This window comes from Pan paniscus, chromosome 7 (assembly GCF_029289425.2).
Source record: "Pan paniscus chromosome 7, NHGRI_mPanPan1-v2.0_pri, whole genome shotgun sequence".
NCBI classification, from domain to species: domain Eukaryota; kingdom Metazoa; phylum Chordata; class Mammalia; order Primates; family Hominidae; genus Pan; species Pan paniscus.
Window position 1 is genome coordinate 137,028,391 of NC_073256.2, and position 21,818 is coordinate 137,050,208.

At 39.5% G+C, this 21,818-nt stretch overlaps 1 protein-coding gene across 16 annotated transcripts in view; it reads right to left on the minus strand.

Moving 5' to 3' along the window:
- ENPP2 (ectonucleotide pyrophosphatase/phosphodiesterase 2) overlaps positions 1-21,818 on the minus strand; it is a 116,660-nt gene that overhangs the window by 44,475 nt on the left and 50,367 nt on the right. For all 16 annotated transcript variants that reach the window (XM_055116882.2, XM_063606471.1, XM_063606466.1 and 13 more), the window contains exons 4-9: positions 19,824-19,949; positions 17,678-17,738; positions 15,898-15,995; positions 15,591-15,670; positions 14,693-14,812; positions 6,358-6,413 (exon numbers count right to left, since the gene is read on the minus strand). In XM_055116882.2, coding sequence (XP_054972857.1) covers positions 6,358-6,413; positions 14,693-14,812; positions 15,591-15,670; positions 15,898-15,995; positions 17,678-17,738; positions 19,824-19,949 — 541 coding nt within the window. The remainder of the gene's footprint in view (positions 1-6,357; positions 6,414-14,692; positions 14,813-15,590; positions 15,671-15,897; positions 15,996-17,677; positions 17,739-19,823; positions 19,950-21,818) is intronic.

Sequence of the window (21,818 nt, forward strand, 5' to 3'; positions counted from 1 at the left end):
ATCTGTTTTCACTTCATTTGTAGTAAAGGGCCCTCTTTCGAATTAGCGTTTAAACTACTATTTCCATTTGCAACATATTACGTTGCTCAACCTCTTCCACAGAAGACTACACTGGAAACTCTGATTCACAGTCAGAATGAGGAACTTGTCTTGCTAATCAGAAACTCCACTACAAGCAGAAAGGATCCTGGTTTCAGAATCACTGTCATTTATTCTGTCAAGCCTTTAGCTGTGGCCATAAAGGGATCAGTACTTACATCCCCAATCCGCCTCTTGCTGGCAGTGTGACCTCTCTTGACCACTCGGTCTCAGTTTACTCATCGGTAAGATAAAGCTAACAGCAAAGGACACTGTACAGCTTGGTTGTAAGGATGAAATGAGACAAGACAAGGAAAGGGCATGTCCAGTGCCTAAGACACAGTAAGTTCTTTAAAAACATATTTTTATTAATGATCATAATTCGTCATCATTCTGCCTCTAAATAACGGTATGACTTTAGAAACACTATCTAACCTGAAACTTTAAGTTCCTCCTCTATAAAATAATGGGTTAGGGAAGGTATTCTTGCCATTTTCTTCCAGCCCTGTAAAAATCTACCAAGAATAGGCCAGGTGCAGTGGCTCATGCCTATAATCCCAGCATTTTGGGAAGCCGAGGCAGGCAGATCACCTGAGGTCAGGAGTTCGAGACCAGCCTGACCAGCATGGCAAAACCCCGTCACTACTAAAAATACAAAATTAGCCAGGCATGGTGGCACATGCCTGTAATCCCAGCTACTTCGGAGGCTGAGGCAAGAGAATCGCTTGAATCCAGGAGGCAGAGGTTGCAGTGAACCAAGATTACAGCATTACACTACAGCCTGGGCAACAAGAGTGAAACTCTGTCTCAAAAAAAAAAAAAAAAAAAGAATAGGCACATATAATTAAGAGACTGACAAAAAGGGTATAATCTTCATCCACAATAACTTTTGTCTTTAAGTCTCTTTCCTCTGTTGAAATATAATTACCCTAAGTCTGGCACTAGCTTTAAGGGCTCTAAGGCCTCGCAGCTAACATGACAGTATTGCATCCCCGGCTGAGTTACATTCAGATGCTCACAAGCTGAGTGCTATCTTTAGTCAGGGGAAATTCACCCACTCTTTCCCAACAGGGAGCACAAAATGCATTTTCACTCCCCGATCCAAGACCAGGCATTAGAGGCATGTTCATGATGAATTCAAACTAAAGCACAAGTTTAAATGTGGTCAGGAAAAATTATTGTGGAACACTGGTGAGCCATTTAAACTTTTACTCTCAGTGGACATGAGCAGTGAGAGAGCTGGGAGAAGGATAAATCCTCAAGCCAGGGCTCTCATCAAGTGGTTTCTCTTCCTCCCCCATCACCATCCAGCTCACAGGGATTTGTCATTCCCCAGGCACCCTCTCTTTCTGGAACTATCACACAAGACCAGAAAATCATGTGTGCCATAAAATGAGTCCAAATTTAAACATATTCCAATGTTATTGGATAAATGTGACCCTGATCACTATATCCTATAATTGAATTAGAACTAGGCAGAGCAAAGCCAGGTTAATCACTTAAGGAATTTAATTCTTCAGCTTTAGAAATCCTTTGTATCTGAGCAAAATAATTGCATACTTTGAATTCTTTCCTGTTTAAAAAAAAAAAGTGAATGCCAGAGCCTTTTCATTTTACTTTATTTCACTACCTGCCTAAAAGCTGCTTTATTTTACGTAATTGGTGTTAAGCCACAGAAATGGGCCCTAATGAACCCACTTTTAATACTAATGGAAAAATACAAACTAACAGAATCTGTGTCAAGCTCAGAATGCTCACCCCTGAATGCCCTCGTTGGATGGGGTACTTGAACAACGGTAGACAGGGAATTAAAAGCACCAGCTATGAGGCCAGAGTGCTTGGGTTTGTATCCTGACTCCAACAAATGCTGGTGATAAGACTTGGCAAGTTATCTAAACTTTTGATGCCTCTGGAAAACAAGGACAATAACAGTACCTATCTCATAAAGTTGTAGTAAAGGTGAAAAGAGAATACATTTAGAATAGTGAAAAGCATTTAGAATAGTGCTGGGCACATAGAAAGGGTTTAGAAAAATGTTAGCTTTTATTGTTATATACTAAATGTATAGGTCTGCAGAGACGATATATTCATTCACAAAATATTTGTTAAGGGCATATTGGGTTTAAGGCATTTGTGTAAACGTAAATAAAGATATTCCTACCAAAAAGACTACTATGGAGGGGTCGTCATTTTCTTGGGGGAAAGATAAGCAAGTGATAATTCTTTTCTGGGCAGGGGCTGATTGTGTTTGTGTTGAGAATAAGATGAGGACGCTGGAGGTCTGAGTAGCCATCCTACCTCTGACCTTAGGTGCAACATTTAACCTCTCTAGGCCTTAGTGTTCTAACCTCTCAATCTCTCTCTTTTTTTTTTTTTTTTTTTTTTTGTTGTTGTTGTTGTTGTTGAGATGGAGTCTTGCTCTGTCGCCTAGGCTGGAGTGCAGTGACACAATCTCGGCTCACTGCAACCTCCACCTCCCCGGTTCAAGCGATTCTCCTGCCTCAGCCTCCCAAGTAGCTGGGATTAAAGGTGCCTGCCACCACGCCTGGCTAATTTTTGTATTTTTAGTAGAGACGGGGTTTCACCATGTTGGCCAGGCTGGTTTTGAACTCCTGACCTCAAGTGATCCACCCGCCTCAGCCTCCCAAAGTGCTGGGATTACAGGCATGAGCCACCACACCCGGCCTCTAATCTCTTAAATGAGGAGTTGGGCAAGGTTGTCTCTGTTTCCTAGGAGTTCTAGATTATCTTTATGAAATAACCTCAGAGACCAAAAGGACATGGCCCTTAGCCATTAGCATTTCAAATATTCAAATATAATGCACAGACAGCACAAATAAATCTGACCAAGAAAGAGCAAAAAAAGAAATGGGGTACATGTTGCTGTCTTCACCACCACTGATTGATGGAGAATTTGTCATGAGACCAAGTATATTAGAAATGGTCAAAAAAAAAAAAAAAGACTAAGTTAAGTATTTACTAGTAAAGGAGAGCAAATTATCTTAAGTCATATATAGCCCTTGTCTAGTCAATGTTGAAAGAGAGAATGTGAATAAGAAAACAAATACCATTTATTAGTTGTTCTCTGTGTACCAAATACCCTAATAAGCATTTTATGTTGTTTTATTTTATTTTATTTTTTATTTTTTGAGATGGAGTCTCGCTCTGTCGCCCAGGCTGGAGTGCAGTGGCATGGTCTCGGCTCACTGCAAGCTCCGCCTCCTGGGTTCACACCATTCTCCTGCCTCAGCCTCCTGAGTAGCTGGGATTACAGGCGCCCACCACCATGCCTGGCTAATTTTTTGTATTTTTAGTAGAGAGGGGGTTTCACCGTGTTAGCCAGGATGGTCTCGATCTCCTGACCTTGTGATCCACCCACCTTGGCCTCCCAAAGTGCTGGGATTACAGGCTTGAGCCACCGCATCCGGCCTATTTTATTTTATTTTTGAGACAGGATCTCACTCTGTTGCCCAGGCTGGGGTGCAGTGGTGCCATCTCAGCTCACTGCAGCCTCAAACTCCTCGGGCTTGGTGATCCTCCCACCTCAGTCTCCCAAGTAGCTGGGACTATAGGCACGTGCCACCATGCCTGGCTAATTTTCGTATATTTTGGAGAGATGGGGTTTTGCCATGTTGCCCAGCTTGGTCTCAAACTCCTGTGCTCAAGCGATCCACCTGCCTTCCAAAGTGCTGAGACTACAGGCATGAGCCCCCAGGCCCGGCCATAAGCATTTTAAATATGTTACCTCATTGCATCTTTGCAACATCCCATGATGAAGATACCATATATGTGTGTGCGTGTGTGTGTGTGTGTGTATTTTTTTTTTTGAGACAGAGTTTCACTCTTGTTGCCCAGGTTGGAGTGCAATGGCATGATCTCAGCTCACCGAAACCTCTGCCTCCCAGGTTCAAGCCATTCTCCTGCCTCAGCCTCCCAAGTAGCTGGGATTACAGACATGTGTCCCCATGCCCAGCTAATTTTTTTTTTTTTTTTTTTTTTTTTTTTTTAGGAGAGATGAGGGTTCTCCATGTTGAATAGGCTGGTCTCGAACTCCTGACCTCAGGTGATCTGCCCACCTCAGCCTCCCAAAGTGCTGGGATTACAGGCATGAGCCACCATACCCAGCCAAAGATACTGTAATTTTTATTTGAAGATGAGGACATGGATTTGTTGAGAGATTAAATCACTAGTCCAAGGTCACCAATCTAATAAGCAGCCAAGCTGGGATGAGAATCAACGTAAACAATCATACATAATGAGAATTACTGTCTTTGAACATGAATTGGCACAAAAGAATGGAGCATCAGCCGAAGATTATTTCAGAATGAAATACTATCATTTAAAAGGCAAGAATAATTCTAGGTTGCAGTACGGAACCATGTTAAAAAGATGGCCTTCAAAGTCTAAGTCTATGGTTTGAATCAGGTTCTAAATTTTTTTAAGTTTTCAGAATATACACTGTGTAGATTTCCTTGACATATATATTCTCTTAACTAACTGAAAGTGTGATCCTATTTTTTTAAAGTTGTAAAATACTTCAAAGAAAAGGGGAAAAAATGAATCCAAGTCACTTTCAGGATACAGAGATAAAATAATAGTCTGAGAAGCAAATGAAAGCTACAGACATCTTTGGAGCATACAAAAGTCACCTTCTTATAAGTGATTTCAAATGGGTGGAGAAAATTGCCATTCAAAACCAGAACACTGGGCCTTTTCAATGAGGCTTTGCAGCAGTTTCAGGGGGGCAAAGGTGGGGACTCAGTATTAATTATGTTGTTGGCTCCTCTCCATTCTGCCAGGCAAATATGTTACAGAACAGAAGAAATTACTTCTATGAGCATCTATGACAGTCAAGAGTTAAAGAAATGTCACACATAGGATAACACTGGTAAATCAACATGCTGTTTATATTAAGCAGTATCATTTCCAACCTACCTACACTTACTTCTCAGCTCAGAAACCTCTTTAAAAAAAAAAAAAGAAAGAAAGAAATCTCTTAAAGGGACAGTGTGTGCTAGATTCAAATCACCAAACCCAATTTCAATTTAGCCCTTCAAATCTGAAAAAGCTACTTTTATTTCTGATTTTAGAGAGTATAGACAGTACCGTTCTGGATTAATTTGAGCCTGCAGTGGCTCTCAGCACACTGCTATTATAGAATAGTCAGATTTTTGTTAGGCATACAGGCAAATACAGAAACAGCTTTAGGTGGTTTAAAAAAAAAAAAAGATGGAAAGAACATCTCAGTGGGAACAAAATCCCCGTGAAAGTTGAAACAGATTCCTTTTCTTACTAAGGAACCTTAAAAATCATCAACATGTTGATACTTTTATTAGGTAAGATTCATCTTAAGGCTTATGAACATTAACTGCTTATCCCCTCATCACTTCTTTAGGGATGGGAAGGAGCCCCATTTTCTTATTAGAAAAATCCTGGAGTTCAGTGGGAAAATGAGGTGAAAATAGAGGCTTCCCCTTGGTCTCCTGTCTGGAATTTTCAATCTCTAGACCACTCCTTCGGCTCCCCAGAGGCCTGAGACCATCTAGATATTTTTAAGTTGTGAACCAAAATAAATATAATATGTTGTCATATATTTATAGAAAATGATAACGACAGCCACTGCCATAAATAGTCTAAGAGAAATATACATGTCCTAGATGGCAAGTTACCAAGAACCTACAAACAGGAATAGAAAAATCTAAAGGACATCCGGAAGGAGGAGAGACCATCTTACATTCTGTTAAGAGAGGATGGGGCTGGGCACGGTGGCTCATGCCTGTAATCCCAGCACTTTGGGAGACAGAGGCGGGCGGATCACGAGGTCAGGAGTTTGAGACCAGCCTGGCAAACGTGGTGAAACCCTGTCTCTACTAAAGATACAAAAAATTAGCCGGGAGTGGTAGCAGGTGCCTGTAATTCCAGCCACTTGGGAGGCTGAGGCAGGAGAATCACTTGAACCCGGGAGGCAGAGGTTGCAGTGAGCCAAGATTGCGCCACTGCACTCTAGCCTGGGTGACAGGGCAAGACTCCATCTCAAAAAAAAAAAAAATAGAGACAGGATGGAAAAAAGGAGAGCTGGAGGACAAAGAGAAGGTAGGATGAGGCACAGAGGCAGGATCTCAGGAAAAAAAACACCTGGAAGGTTATTTTGATTTAGTAAATATTCAAAAGTTCTATATTTTCACATTTAACTGAAACAAAATAAAACTTAAATTGATGTTTTATAAATTGAATCATAGCTGTCATTTTATAAACATTGACAAAATAAAGGTAACTTACACAGACCAAAAGAATGTTCCAGCTTTCACCCCTTGCTTGGTGGCTGTAATCCATAGCTAATGAGGAAAATATAAGCGGCTTAAAATGTGTTCTGTGTTTTTGTCAAAGAAGAAAAAGTTTTTAAAATACATTAGATCAGATATCTTATACTCTACTCACACCCCAACATAAGTTTTCCATTATTTGCAACCATTTATTTTCACATCTGGAAGTCAGAATCATTATTTCCACAAATGTTATTCAATATATTCTCTGCAAAAGCTCTCAAAAGCTCCTGCTATGATTCTAGTGACATATTTTTTAAAATCTTATTTTATCTCAAAAGCCTCTCTCTTCTGTACCTGTCTTTTCTGATCATTGTTTTGAACAATTAACTTATGCAGCATAATTCTGCTCATCAAAGGACCCAAGAGTGGGCCATATGTTTCCTTTACTATTGAAAGCCTCAAAGAGGAGTGCCCCAATTTGGCATCCAGATGTCAGAATTTTGGAACCCAGATTGTCTTGTTTTAGTTTAAACTAGATGAATGAGAAGGGGGGAAAAGGCTAATTTTTAATTTTGATTTTTCCTAAATCTTTTACCTAGCCTTTTAGTAAATGTTATTTTAGAGGAAAGTTCCTAGAATAAGTTAAGTGAACCAAGCATTTCATTAAGGTTTTTAAAATATTCTTTACACCGTGTACTATTGGGGAGGCATAAGATATAGGAGTTTAGAACCTGGGCTCTGCAACCAGACAGTTTGGATTTTAAGCCTTGTTTCTGTCACTTACCAGCCATGTAGTCCTTTGGCAAGTTACTTAATATCTTTGTGTTTCTGTTTCCTTTACAATGTAAATAATCTTATCTAGCATATAGGATTATTCTAAGCTTTAATGAGTTAATACATTTAAAGTCCTTAAACCAGTGTCTTAACATCTGGCAAACACTCGATAAATTTACATATTTATTGTTATGCAATAATGGAAATAAATAATCCAATTATTCTAGTAATATTAAAAACAGCCTAAGATGGCAAGTGTCCCACTGAACAGAAGTCTATGAGAAGAAACCCCCTCACTTAAAGAAAGAGAATGGAAGCAAATACGAGAGAGAATTGTGGTTTGCCTAAGACCAAAACAAAAATGATCTGGGAATTGTAGCCAGCCCCTTTTCTGGTTTCATTGTCACCAGCTTTTGAGAGTATCCTTAAAGAGTGACAACTTATTTTTTGAGGAAATGGGTAACTGGGAGGTGGAGAACATCCAGAAGCTTAACCATTGTTTCAAAATCACCTGGGATACCTGCCCTGGGAAAGCTCGAAAAGGGTTCCAGACCCCTTGGAGCCTCTAGAAATCCTCAGCCCCAAACTAACAGCTACTGTAGCTGGCAAATGAGGGATGGGGCAGGAGAACGTACAGAGCACTCTTCAGTCTGTGGGTTCTGAGCTGCTGGTGAATTTCATCAGCCTGGGAGAGGTAGGGGCCTCATCCTGTTCACATGGCTCTGAGGGACCAGACCTTCTTGGCCAGACTTTTGGTTCCCTGGGATGTTTGGAGACATAAGAATCTCAGATTGTTCTGAGAGTCCTTCACTCCATTTAGTCCAAAGCTCTTTCTATTTTAAAGACAAATTCTGGCATCCTCCAGGAACCCCAGCCCAACTAGGGTTCAGAATGTGTCCTGGACTTTCATTCATTCTTGTTCCAGCACCTCCACCAGCAAGAAGATGAGCTCAAATGAAGTGCTGGACACACTATAAAACCATGCCAGTTCCCAAAGAGGCCAGTTCCTTATATTAAGGGATCTATTTTCATACTTATTTTAATTGCTTATACACAATCTTAGCACATTCCAATATCCAAACAACTTCCTAGATGTACTGCCTTGCTATTTCCAAGAAGATTGTACTAGGCAATACTTGGCATCTATGAAATTTAAGATTAATATGGAGTTTCCTAAAGGAAAACACACTTTTAATACAAATTTCTCAAATAATGACCCTGCACTTTCAAAAAGTATACAGTAGAATACATGCTGATGTTGGCATCATTAGGGCAACAGGAAGTTCTGAGAGTTAATTTAACTCAGTAATCCTTAGGGAAAAAAGATCACTGGAAGAGGTCTTTGCAGTGTCAAAAGGAAGGAGCACACAGAGTGAAAATGACAGGGTATGTTACAATTATTATGATGGCGAAATTAAGATCATTTGTTCTTTATATTTTTCTGTACTTTCCAACAATTTTACAGTGACAATCAACTTACTTGTAATCAGAAAAAAAAACTAACCAATTTTAAAAAGCAGTGTCTTAGAAGCATACAGTGTAAACTATGGAGGCAATTTGAAGGTAAAATTTGTATTTCTTCTAAAAACAAAATCAAAAAGCAGAAAAATTCTGCCTGTTTCTTGGTAAAAGTCAGGTTGACCACATTTTCAAAAAGAAAATTGAGAGCATGATCAGAAAAGTATAAAAACTGAACAAAAAAGATAAAATACTTAAAATGAAAAGCACATTTTCCAAAGGGGGGAAAAAAAGGCACTAAAATATTGGTCCAGAAGAAGAAAAGTGAATACAAGCCGATAAGGTTATAAAAAAGAGAGAGAGAGAGAGAAGCTTCCCAGTTCCTTGTTAATTCAGAGATATAAGTGTCAAAATTTCTCTGAATTTGAATGCAATATAAATTTCTTCAGAGGGTAGTTTAAAAAAAAAAATCAGGCCAGGTGTGGTGGCTCATGCCTATAATCCCACCACTTTGGGAGGCCGAAGAGGGTGGATCACCTGAGGTCAGGAGTTCGAGACCAGCCTGGCCAACATGGTGAAACCCATCTCTGCTAAAGATACAAAAACCAGCCAGGCATCGTGATAGGCACCTGTAATCCCAGCTACTCAGGAGGCTGAGGCAGGAGAATGGCTTAAACCCAGGAGGTACAGGTTGTAGTGAGCTGAGATCGCACCACTGCCCTCCAGCCTGGATGACAGAGCGAGATTCTGTCTTTAAAAAAAAAAGAAAAAAAATCATACAACTAAAAAAATAAGCTTAAGAAAACACTGGGTTTGGGCTTTCTCCCTCTAATCCCAAAACTCCCTACATTGCTTTCCTTTATCTGGAGGCCCAGCTTTCAACATTTGTGTCCTAGATGCTGCTTTGTGAAAAGGGGACAAATGGGAATGACATTGTATCTTGTGATGTGCTATTTACTAGAAATCAAAAAGGTTTCCTCCACAGGAACCAAGTGGGTTAAATATGAAATTCAACACTTTCTCAAATTCAGCATGTAGCTTTGGGAGAAAAGGAGAAGTTTGGAAAAAGAAAAATATTAGCCAAAAACATTTTTTCAAAAAACGTAAACTACTAGTGCAGTCTTTCTAGCAGTTCCTCGAAGGGAAATCATTCCTTTGCATTCGAAAGCATTGAGCTAGGATAAACAGAATTCCAGGAGACCAGGGGATCGGTGGGGCACTTGCTTCAGCAGATCAATCGCTGAGAATCAGAACAAATTAAGGGTGTGGGAGTTGGGGGAGGCAGCAGAAGAGACTGGGGCCCAATGCAGCTGGTTTCCACGTGATTAGGGCCAGAAGGAGGTGAGTGAGGAAGCTGTTGGCATGTGGCCGGAGCTGCCGAGGCTGAGATGGAGTGCTGTCCTTAAGGCCACCTACCCTAGGGGAAGCACAGGCCAAATATGCCCCCGAAGGAAACAAAGAACAGTTCCATCCAAAACACAATAGCGGAGCCAGGCTCTAGATTGGGTCTTCGAAACAGAAATACACCAAGTCCCTACCTGCATGGGACCTGCAGTGTAAAGCAGACCTGTGAATAACCAACTTCAAAAGGAGGTGGTCAGGCCGGGCACCGTGGCTCACACCGGTAATCCCAGCACTTTGGGAGGCCAAGGCAGACAGATCACTTGAGGTCAGGAGTTCGAGACCAGACTGGTTGACATAGTGAAATGCCACTCTACTAAAAATACAAAAAAATTTTATCTGGGCATGGTGGCACACGCCTGTAATCCCAGCTACCCAGGAGGTAGAGGTACGAGAATCACTTGAACCCGGGAGGCGGAGGTTGCTGTGAGCCGAGACTGTGCCACTGCCCTCCAGCCTGGGCGACAGAGCAAAACTCTGTCTCAAAAAAAATAAAAATAAAAAGAGATTGTCAAATTTGTGATAGTAAAAATATAAAAGCCCAAAGGACAGTCACTTTGCTTAGCCAGAGCTGGAAATGCTGGGGGAAGGAAGGCCTCCTGGGGACAGACACTTCAGCTGAAATTTGGAAGAAAAATAAGAGGCTGGTAAGCAAAGGCGCCAGGTTAGCAGAGCTCGCCCTAACTAGGTACATTTGGATACAGTACAAAGAGAAAAAACTGCAGGTCTGCGGTAGTATATGGAAAAGAAACAACAGAATAAAGAATAGGTTAAATGTTCCTGAAAAGAAATATTGTCTCTTTATCAGGACAATAAAACAGATAAAAAGAGGTTAGCAATGACTTGTACTTTCCATCAAGTCAACCCCTCTTGGCCTGGAAAGTCACCCCTATTCTGTGTCATTCTTCTTCTCCTTGCTGTCTCTGTCTTAAACACACATTTCTTGCATTTTTACACTGCAGTCATTCACTAAAATGGCTTCTGTTCCAACTCATTGTATCACCAATACTGGCAGAGAGCAATTCTAGGTCAAGCAACTTAAGTGATAAGAATGCATCTGCTGGACAGTTGCAGTTGGGATCACGCCTGTAATCCCAAGACTTTGAGAGGCTGAGGCAGGCACCTTGCTTGAGCTCAGAAGTTGGAGACAATCCTGGGCAACAAGGCGAAATGTTGTCTCTACAAAAGATACAAAAATTAGCCAGGCATGGTAGTGTGTGCCTATAGTCCCACCTGCTCAGGAGGCTGAGGTGGGAGGGTTGCTTGAGCCCGAGAGGCTGAGACTGCAGTGAGCCAAAATCATGCCACTGCACTCCAGCCTGGGCGAATATACTAAGACCTTGTCTCATTAAATATAATAATAATAATAATAATAAATTTTTAAAAAATAATAATCTGCTTCTCTTTGAAACACCTTACTCCAGAAATGCTGACTTCAGGGGACTTGGATCATGATGGGGTATTAGACTTGTTTCTCAAATCTCCACATTTAGTCAACTCCTAGGAATCCCATTCATTCCTCCCATTGCTGAGAATCCAGATTTAAACAGAACAGGGAACAACCCCATGGAAGTATCTTTGTATTAGAAATTGCAGGACCGTAGCAGAGAGAATTTCCAAAGAAACCAACCCACTTAAGGAACTCCATTAAACTACGTATGAGAAATGCAGGGTCCTACAGCGAACGACTGCTTCTAGCAGTGCATGTTGAGTATTAACAAATTAAAAGCAGACTAGACTTTAATTGACTATATCAAGGCTAAAAAAAAAGATTAAATTAGATTATAAAAGACTAAATTAAATTATTTTCGGAAGACGCCTAGTTAGATTCAAATTTTCAAATGGCCATTGTACAATTGCCTCATCCCATCTACTAGAGTTTATGCTAGGACAAGAAGTGGCTTTTATTCACCATGTAATCTGACCCCTATGCCATTTGGCTAAATGTCTTGCATGGTTTAGTCCCTCAGTAAAAATAAATTGAGTTTAATTTAATTATCAGTCTAAGATTTGTATAAATATTTTCTCTTATAAATGTATAAAAATTTATAAGACTTTTATAAATTTTTTTCACTGGTGATTTTAAAACGAAGCCTCTGAGAGGATGGTATAAATGCTTGTAGAATATTCATTAATTTTTTCTTACAGTACTTTTAGTTGCTTATATTCTTATATTTTGACTAAAGTTTCTTTTTAATTACTTTTTATTTATAACTGACATACAATAATTGTGCATATTTATGGGATACAGTGTGATGTTTCAATGCATGTGTACATTGTATAATGATCAAATCAGGGTAATTACCATATCCATAACTTTAAACATTTATCATTTCTTTTTGGTGACAACATTTAAAATTTTCCATCTTAAATACACTACATTGTTATTTGCTATAGTCACCCTACTGTATAATAGAACACCCTACTGTATAATAGAATAGAACAATACTTTGTCTATATGTTTTTCCAATATGCCAAATTTCAATAAAATGTGTTTTTAAATTGTAGTTACTATGCTCCTGGGAAATCTTTTTTTGTTTGTTTTTTTTGTTTGTTTTTTTTTTTGAGATGGAGTCTCGCACTGTCACCCGGGCTGGAGTGCAATGGTGTGATCTCAACTCACTGCAACCTCCACCTCCAGCTTCAAGCAATTTTCCTGCCTCAGCCTCCCGAGTAGCTAGGATTACAGGTGCCTGCCACCACACCTGGCTAATTTTTTGTATTTTTAGTAGAGATGGAGTTTCACTATGTTGGCCAGGCTGGTCTCAAACTCCTGACCTCGTGATCCACCCGCCTCAGCCTCCCAAAGTGCTGAGCCATCGCACATGAGCCACCGCGCCCGGCCCCTCCTAGGAATTCTTATGGTGGCCATCTTGCCCAAGATGACGGAAACACTAGTCAGTTTCACCACAAATCTTGGTCAGCATGAGGAGAGTACTAAACTTGGTCAGATGCGTCAACTTTGGGAGTTAGTGAGGAAACAGGTAAACAGAGCTGAAACAGAGACTTCACTTCATTGGGCAGGTTAACAGCATTTCCTCTGCTCTGCTTTTGCAGAAGTTAATGAATATGTGGCCTCATCTTCTTCTGAGTCATCCTAACCCAAAGCAAACCTTATGTCAACACTTGGTGTAAGGTGATCCAATTTGATAAAATTACTATTTATCTCTAATCCTTTAAGGTTCTTCAGGTAAGTTTGCTTCCATAATCAAATTAATATAAAAGACCCACTAGCGAAAGCTTAATGGAGCTCTAATTTCAATCATTTTGTGTACTCATAAATTATTCCCCTATCATAAACTTTGAAAAATCCACCCTGTCAACAAATTTCACTATGATCACACCCTAGGCCATTATGGACTTCTGGGAGTCCAGCCTGAATAAAGACAGCAGAATCAGAACATCTATTATAAAGAAACTTTCCTGCAGATGTACAAGAAGTCTTTCAATGTTTATTTTTTTAATAAAAAGCTCATATTTATCCTTGCATACTGATTTACCTATTATGCAATATAAATATTTTGATCACAAATGACCTTTTCTTAAAGTGAGATACCTTAAGAAAAAATTTCTATTTATAGTCCTTATTTTGTCCATAAATTGCAGCAAAAGATTTCCACGTACAAGATCATTGAGGCATGGTGGATACATGGATGTGTGCAGACACTGCCCACCAGTCATGCCACGGCTGAGTGCACAAAGTTCTCACAGCCCTCTTCTCTAACCAGTGCTGCAGGAAGCCACTGTCTCCAATCAGAATTGGCATGAGATGGAACCACTTACCATCTTACTTCTACATGTTTCTGATTGCCTGTGTGCCCTGGGTTATGTTCCTAGGTGATTCTGATACTTCTGGCCAGAAGCTTGTACACTTCAGCCCAGCTCTGCACATTCAACAACTGTGGCTTTATGCTGCTTTGCTCATGTCTGACCAAAGCAAGTTGCGTAACCATACACACGGTCACAGGAAAAACATTAGGTAGAAAGCCACCTACAACCCTTTTTATTTTCTGCCCAGTCATTTGATCTGAAGTAAACAGGGTGATTTCTTTTCAAAGTATTAATTTGCTATTTCAGTATCAAGGTAGGATTCTGCTTTTTGTATTTAACTTCATGATTTTTAAAAAATAGATTAAATTTAAAAATTCATTAATTTACTGTGGATTTCAGTGAGTTCCCTTTTTTTCCAGCAAGTTTCCCTGTTTGTGTTATTATAGCATCAGGGCTAGCATATTGGGGAAGTCACAGTCATACACTTCTCTTTTTTATTATACGCCTAAATCTGGGAAATCAATGAGATCTGACTATTTCTTTGTCAAAATGGTTCTGAAATTCACCTCATCACCATTGTCACCACCATAATCCTAGGGAAGACATTCATATCATCTCACTTTTATAATCATAGCCTCTCAAAGATGCATGCATATATACACACAGAGACACATACACATATGTATACATACATGTGTATTCTATGTGCACATATGTATGTATACATACATAAATATATAATATATACATATATCAGATATATATATAATGCATATATACACATATTTCATGTTTGTATGTATATTAAAAGTATCAAAAGACAGAAACATTGCCAAGTATGAGGAAATTATACGCATTTTTTCCACATCTAACAAATTTGGGGATGAAATGTCTCAATACATAAACACACAAACACAGAGACACACAATAAATGCAAAACTTACCGGTTGACCTCCCCACCATCTATGATTAAATTTCTCTCGCCCTCGCAGATGAAAAGTGGCATCAAATACAGGATCATACATTGAATTGCCAACAATTCCATGTGATTCTGGATATAGCCCCTTTTTGTAAAAGCAAATTTATTGTTAAAATAACAATACAATAATCCACATACATTAGTTCTAGTATGAATTTTCTTAGCATAGAAGGTTTTATAGCGATACTTAATTTCCAAAATTATATAAGACATGTATAACCTTCACTGTGTATCTGTTTGAGCAAACATGAATAATATCTATGGGACAAATTATAAGCCATCTGAGAAACTTAATATGATTATAAGAAATTTAACATTGGGGTTTTTTCTGCTGTAATTTAAGAAGATGACAATAATTTTCATTACAATAAATTAACCTTTAGTTTGGAATGTATACATGTGCCTCCAAAGAAGCTTCTATTTCTAAATACACTTTTCTTTCTTTCTAAATTCTATTGCTCCCCAAATCAATAAAAATATATAAATAAATTATGTTTTAAAGAAGAAAGAGTGGTAGAATTTGAAGTACCTGAAAATTAAAACATAGCCCTGAAGTCAACATTTTTATTTGCAAATTCAGAAAATAAACAATAGACCCTCTGGTATTTGAGAGAAGTTTAATGTATGTGTTCAAACGGAACTGCACCTGAAAAAAGTTTTCAGCTTTAAAGTTGGAATGAAGTTCCATCACCCACAAAGTTGTAAAAGGCATTTGCTGTGAACAAATGACCCAGTTAAGATGGAAAACAGAAAGATTTTCTTTGAACACTAAGGAACACGTTTTAAAAGTAAAGTCTCCCCTTTAAAGTCATTCCAGGATGAAATCAGCCCTTTGAATGTGTATCATTCGAAAAAATACTTACAGTGGCCAAAGTGTATAAGTTAGGAAAGGTTTTAGTTGGGTACACCGGCCTCATGTAGGGAGAGTGTGTGCCACAAGACCCTGGAAAGAGAATTGCAAATATTAGAACAAGAGAACCAACAGGAATTGCTTATAGAAAATCCATTTTATAAACACTCAGACACGTGTTACCTTCACTTCACTTCTGTATTTCAAATAATAAAACACATTTAAAACTACGTGCCCATAGATCTCAAAGCCCACAGCCCACTGGTTAGTGTGGAGATCCTAGATTACAGATAAGAACACAGAGTATGGAAATTACTTACTTAGTTTTTCAATATTAGGCATGACTTTGCTGCCTTTCTTCATGTATGATGCACGGAAGCCGTCCACGGAGAAGATGATTAATGGAGGGCGAACAAACCTTAAACAGTAACACATTAAGCTTTTAGAAACATTATTACCACAGAGTTGCCATTACGCCTAGTGATTCTCAATAATGGGAGCAATAATTTCCAAGAAAAAATTTCACCGGGCGTGGTGGCTTACGCTTATAATCCCAGCACTTTGGGAGTCCGAGGCGGGCTGATCACCTGAGGTCAGGAGTTCAAGACCAGCCTGGCAACATGGTGAAACCCCCATCTCTACTACAAATACAAAAATTAGCTGCGCGTGGTGGCGGGCACCTGTAATCCCAGCTACTTGGGATGCTGAGGCAGGAGAATCACTTGAACAGGCGAGACGGATGTTGCAGTGAGCTGAGATCGCACCATTGCACTCCAGCCTGGGCGACAAGAGCGAAACTCCATCTCAAAAAAATAAAATAAAATAAAATAACCGAACATATTCATTTAACCATTTAACCACAAGCCAGTCATGGTTAAATCAAGACTGCCCAACAAAAATACTCTGTCAGTCATTCATTATCTGAATTCTTGTGTATGAGATCTGTTAAGTTATGGTACAGATTAAGAAGTCATGAAACATTTCTGTTTTGTAACAAATAACACAGTGACCTGTTATTATTCATTGGTAGCTTTTTTTGAGATGAGCTATCAAGGCTGCCCTTTCTGCCTTGTTCTTCATGTCTGCAAAGATCATTTTTGTTCCGGGGATGTGCTTCTTGGGATTCTCCAAATACTCCATGAGTGTATCCTCTCCCCAGGAGATGCTTTTGTTCTTATGGGCCTCTGTATAAGAGAATCCAATGGTCTGATCTGTCTTCCCCACAAAGAGACCATGGAGATTTGACCCAGCCACCTGTTTGCCTCCCCAGTGTGGAACTGGGCACACTTCTGAACAAAAATTCTCTTGCCTTTTTCAACATCACCCATATTTAATTCTCTCTTTGGTCACTGGTGCTATAAAGGTTCCCATTCAGAAGCCAGATGTCCCACTGCCTTGGATGCCTTTTTTTTTTTTTTAGAGGGGGTCTCTTTCATCCAGGCTGGAGTCCAGTGGCACAATCTGGGCTCAATGCAACCTCTGCCTCCTGGGTTCAAGCGATTCTCATGCCTCTGCCTCCCAAGTAGCTGGGATTACCAGCACTGGCTAATTTTTTTTGTATTTTTTTTTTAGTAGAGGCGGGGTGTCACCATGTTGGCCAGGCTGGTCTCAAACTTCTGACCTCAAATGATATGCCCGCCTCAGCCTCCCAAGTGCTGGGATTACAGGTGTGTAATCAATAAGTAATAATTACTTATTGGATAACATAGTTTTAAAGGTTCTCAGGACTTCCTCTTTCATTCCCCACTCCCTGCAAAATAGGCAAAACAAGAACTCCAGGAAAAACAATACTGAAAAAAAGTCTTAGCCAGAATATTCAGATGCAATTTTTCAAAATCCTCAGCTGAGGTGGAATATATGGGCTGTTCAGACCCCAATATGTGCAGAGGTGACTGGAGAAAACTGGGGGGAAGAAAACTATCGCCATTTCAAGACCTACCTTCGACCTTTCGACTCACGAATTACTCCTAAGTACTCATAAGTTTGCCTGTATAAGAGAATTTCAGTTCCACATTGTTTCTAAATACTTCTCTTTTCATTTCCTGTGAGAGTTTATCAGCTAATACATAAAACTTCAAAATAGTCATAAAATACACTTACCCTGCAGGGCATTCTGCGGCCTTTATTTCCTCACAGTCATCATCAACCCAATGCGACTCTCCTATAAGGAAAAATGGGTAAATGTATTGTTGAATCTAATTACAAATGCCATGCCTTGAAGCTCACAATTCCGGGATCTGTGTCCTGTTTGATACTTTCTTTATGGGATATAACAACAACAAAAAAAAATTCTGAAAAAAAATCTAGTGTCTGGTTTGGCTTATAAAGTACACCCATACATGATGGGAAAGCTAAGATTTAATAACCACAAGTGGTGAGGTGTTTATTTGAGCCTTCCGAGTCTAAATGGTTTGTAGATTAAAAAAACCAGTGGCGTCAGTGAACAAAATTTCATGTTTGTATCCCTCCAGAAATAAACTGTTTGGTCATTAGATGGAACATTCTTTTCTCCACCACTGGAGATCTCAAAGCCATAGAAAGCATGGCAAAACTTCCCTTTAGATTCTAAAAAAAAAAAAAGGCTTAGAATCTACAGAGATAATAAGTGGAAGATTACAATAGAAAGATTATTTGCCAATAAATCTCCATACAGCCCTTGAATTTAGAAAGAAAAAAATGCTAAATTTCACTTTTTATCTTCCATCAAGATCTAAGAGCATAATGTCGAGAATAGAGAACAGAAAAGGCCTCAGATAAAAAAATAAGCTTTCCTTTGAAGAAAACACAAGTTATCAAAAAGAATTTGCCTTAAATTATTTTAAGACAAACAAAAGTTACATATCCTGAACAGAAGTAAAATTTGTAACCAACACATTGGAGAAATTGCTCCCATGTAAAGAGAACTGGAAATCTTCTCTGGTCAATAAGACTCTAACTACTGGACAATGGGGTAACTATTATGCTCCTTAAAATAAAGAAGATTTACTACACATATAGTAACCCAGAGCACACACGTGGGCCTCACAAAAGTACTGAAACTAGAATTTTAAACCAGTAAAAGCCAATGCTTAATGATTCAATGATCAATGATTCCAAGGGCTTCTTTTTTTAAAAAAAAATTTATTTCTAACGGCCTTTGTGGCTTCCTGGTACACTTACTGCACAGGCAAATTAAAAAGGAAAGGGAAATAAATTCTCAACCAATTTTATGCTTCAAAATAAAAGCATAATTATTGGGTAGGGGAAATTAACAATACAATAATTGTTTGGGTATGGGGAAATTCTTCAAATATATTAATATAACACCCTCTTGCCACAACTAAACACCTTACATATTGCAGAAGTGACTTGATTTTTTTCCTGAAATCTTTTAACGAACTTCTTCTTAAATGTTCCACATCAGAGATAATGAAAAGGACTTGATTTTGAAATTTAAAAAGTGACTTACAAACAATAGATAAAGATTCTTGGATCTTCCCATCAACTTCTATAAGTGGGTTGCATGGCAACTTAAACCCATTAAAGAGAATAACTGCATCTTTTATATTTTCTGTAGTCCATTAACTATTGTTAATTGTTGGAATAAAAGCATCATATTCCACAATCAACCAGACAAAGCCAACACTCATGCATATATGGCTTTGGGGTATAACAGGAAATGCTGGCCCCCTCATCCCCTTTACCAGCAAGTACCCCCATCCCTGGGCAGTTGCCAATGCCTTGGTGAACAGTGTACATCCAATAGATAAAAAAGCCCTGGCTCCTTGCCTCAAGAGTAGTGACCTGGATTCACTTTTCAGAGCAAGCAATAGAGGGAGGCGAGGCTAACTGAGAGCATGTCCTCACTTGTCTCTCCACACTCCTACTTCCCTATCCTGCTTCCCTTTCCTCCGACATGGTTTTCCTGCAGTATATCCGTTTCCTCAATAAACTGCATGTACCGAATTCCTGTCTCAGGATCTGCTTCTAGAAAACTTGACCTAAAACCAAGATAGGAAATTTAGAAATCTCTTCATTATTATGGTTCTGTCTAATTAAGAAATTCTGGTTTCTTCCCTTGTTACTTCGGATCAGTGAAATACAGAGTAGCAAAACTAATGAAGAAGCATGAGAAATTAAAAAGGACAATTCATTCCTTCCTCCCAAACTCATATCCAGTGTGGTCTATTCCTAGCATCCAGGATCTCCTGGAGCACCTCCAGTTTTTATTCTTTTAAAGCTCAGGCCAATCCAAAGAAACACGTACCTTTGCAAACCACTTGGTAATTGGTACAGCAGTCTCCCCTGGCCAAGCAGTCCTCTGAGCAGTGACAGGCATTTTCTTCATTTCTGACTTCTCCACATCTGTCCTTAGTACACTCCCAGCCACGGGCTAAAATCATCCCAACAAAACATTTTCACTGCTGCACACTAACCAAATGAAAGAAGCCACAATTGCTTACAGGATTTCCAATGAAGAAAGCTAAAATCTCACATCATTTACTCTGCTTGTGAAATTTGAGTTGGCTTGAGGCCCAGAGGACATTTGGAGAACTTACAGATAAGATGAATTTCTAAGTTTTCAAATCAGAGAACAACATCAAAATGCAATTGGGTTCCTTTGGAGAAATGGGACCCTGAAAGGCAAGCAAGTATCCCTACCATTCTTGAATTGTCCTAAAGGACCCAACAAATTTATGGCATCAAAGGTTTATGATAGGGCTTCCTACTGTTGTAGGGACAGCCTCTATAGCTTGGCTCTTTTAATTTCTGAAGTGGGTGTGCTTAGCTTTATTTTTATTTTATTTATTTATTTATTTTTGACAGAGTCTTGCTCTCTTGCCCACTCTGGAGTGCTGTGGCGAAATCTCGGCTCACTGTAACCTCCGCCTCCCTGGTTCAAGCGATTATCCCGCCTCAGCCTCCTGAGTAGCTGGGATTACAAACATATGCCATCACGCCTGGCTAATTTTTATATTTTTAGTAGAGACGGGGTTTCACCATGTTGGCCAGGCTGGTCTCAAACTCCTGACCTCAGGTGATCCTCCCACCTTGGCCTCCCAATGTGCTGGGATTACAGGCATGAGCCACAGCGCCTAGCCTAAAGTAGCTGTGCTTAGCGTTAATCAGTGTGATTCAAACACAAATAACAGGACAACTACATGGTTTCTATCTGCACCTGGAGGTTAAAGTCCTAAATAGGATGTGAAGAGTATAAAGGGGGCATTACAATGTTTGCTCAAGATTCTAACCACTGACCCATTGTGGTCCTACCTACAATGACAGATCAGAGTTCCTACTTTCAAGCCAAGTAAATGGGTTACAGATTTCCCTGTGAACATACCTGATTGACAGCTCACTGCTTAATTCTTACATTTCAGAAAAACAACCTTTCCATTTTAAAAGGAGTGCTGTGTTTTTTGACTTTTTCATCTGCTAGAGTGTAAGCGCCATGGCAGGAAAAGTGACACCTCTCTCTTCGCTCTTCTATTTCCAGTGGCAGACTGTAAGCCTGGGAGGCTGCACCTGGCACATGCTAGGTGTTCAATCAATATGTATTAAATTGAATTGGAAATGACCATGGAGATAAAATATAACTCTTTAAATTCAGAACTACTCTATTGAGAACTTTCATAGTTAATTCATTTACTCATTGACTCTTATACCATGTTTTCCGTGTTCTCGGTGCCAGGATGTCATAAAGAACAGGAGAGACTAGGTCTGTCTTCATGGAGCTTACATTCCAATTAGAAAAGACAGATCATAGGCAAGTAAATCAATAAGCAAGATCATTTCAGCTTATGCCAAATGTTGAGAAGGAAGTAACAGGTGGCATTGATAGAGAAAGACAGGGTGAAATAGGTGCTACTCCAGGAAGTAGAATGGTCAAGAAAGATGTCACTGAGCTAAAATACATATGAACACTTGAGGTCTTTATCTCTTAAAATATGTGATAAGTGGAAAGAAATGATTTTGAAAGCAATCCTGCCTCTTAGTAATATTCTACCAAGAGAAACTATTGTTAGGTGAATACACTGATAAAGAGATATTACGGGCCAGGTTCAGTGGCTCATGTCTGTAATCCCAGCACTTTGGGAGGCTGAGGCAGGTGGATCGTGAGGTCAGGAGTTCGAGACCAGCCTGGCCAACATGGTGAAACCCCGTCTCTACTAAAGATACAAAAAATTAGCCAGGCATGGTGGCGCATGCCTGTAATCCCAGCTACTCAGGAGGCTGAGGCAGGAGAATCGCTTGAACCCAG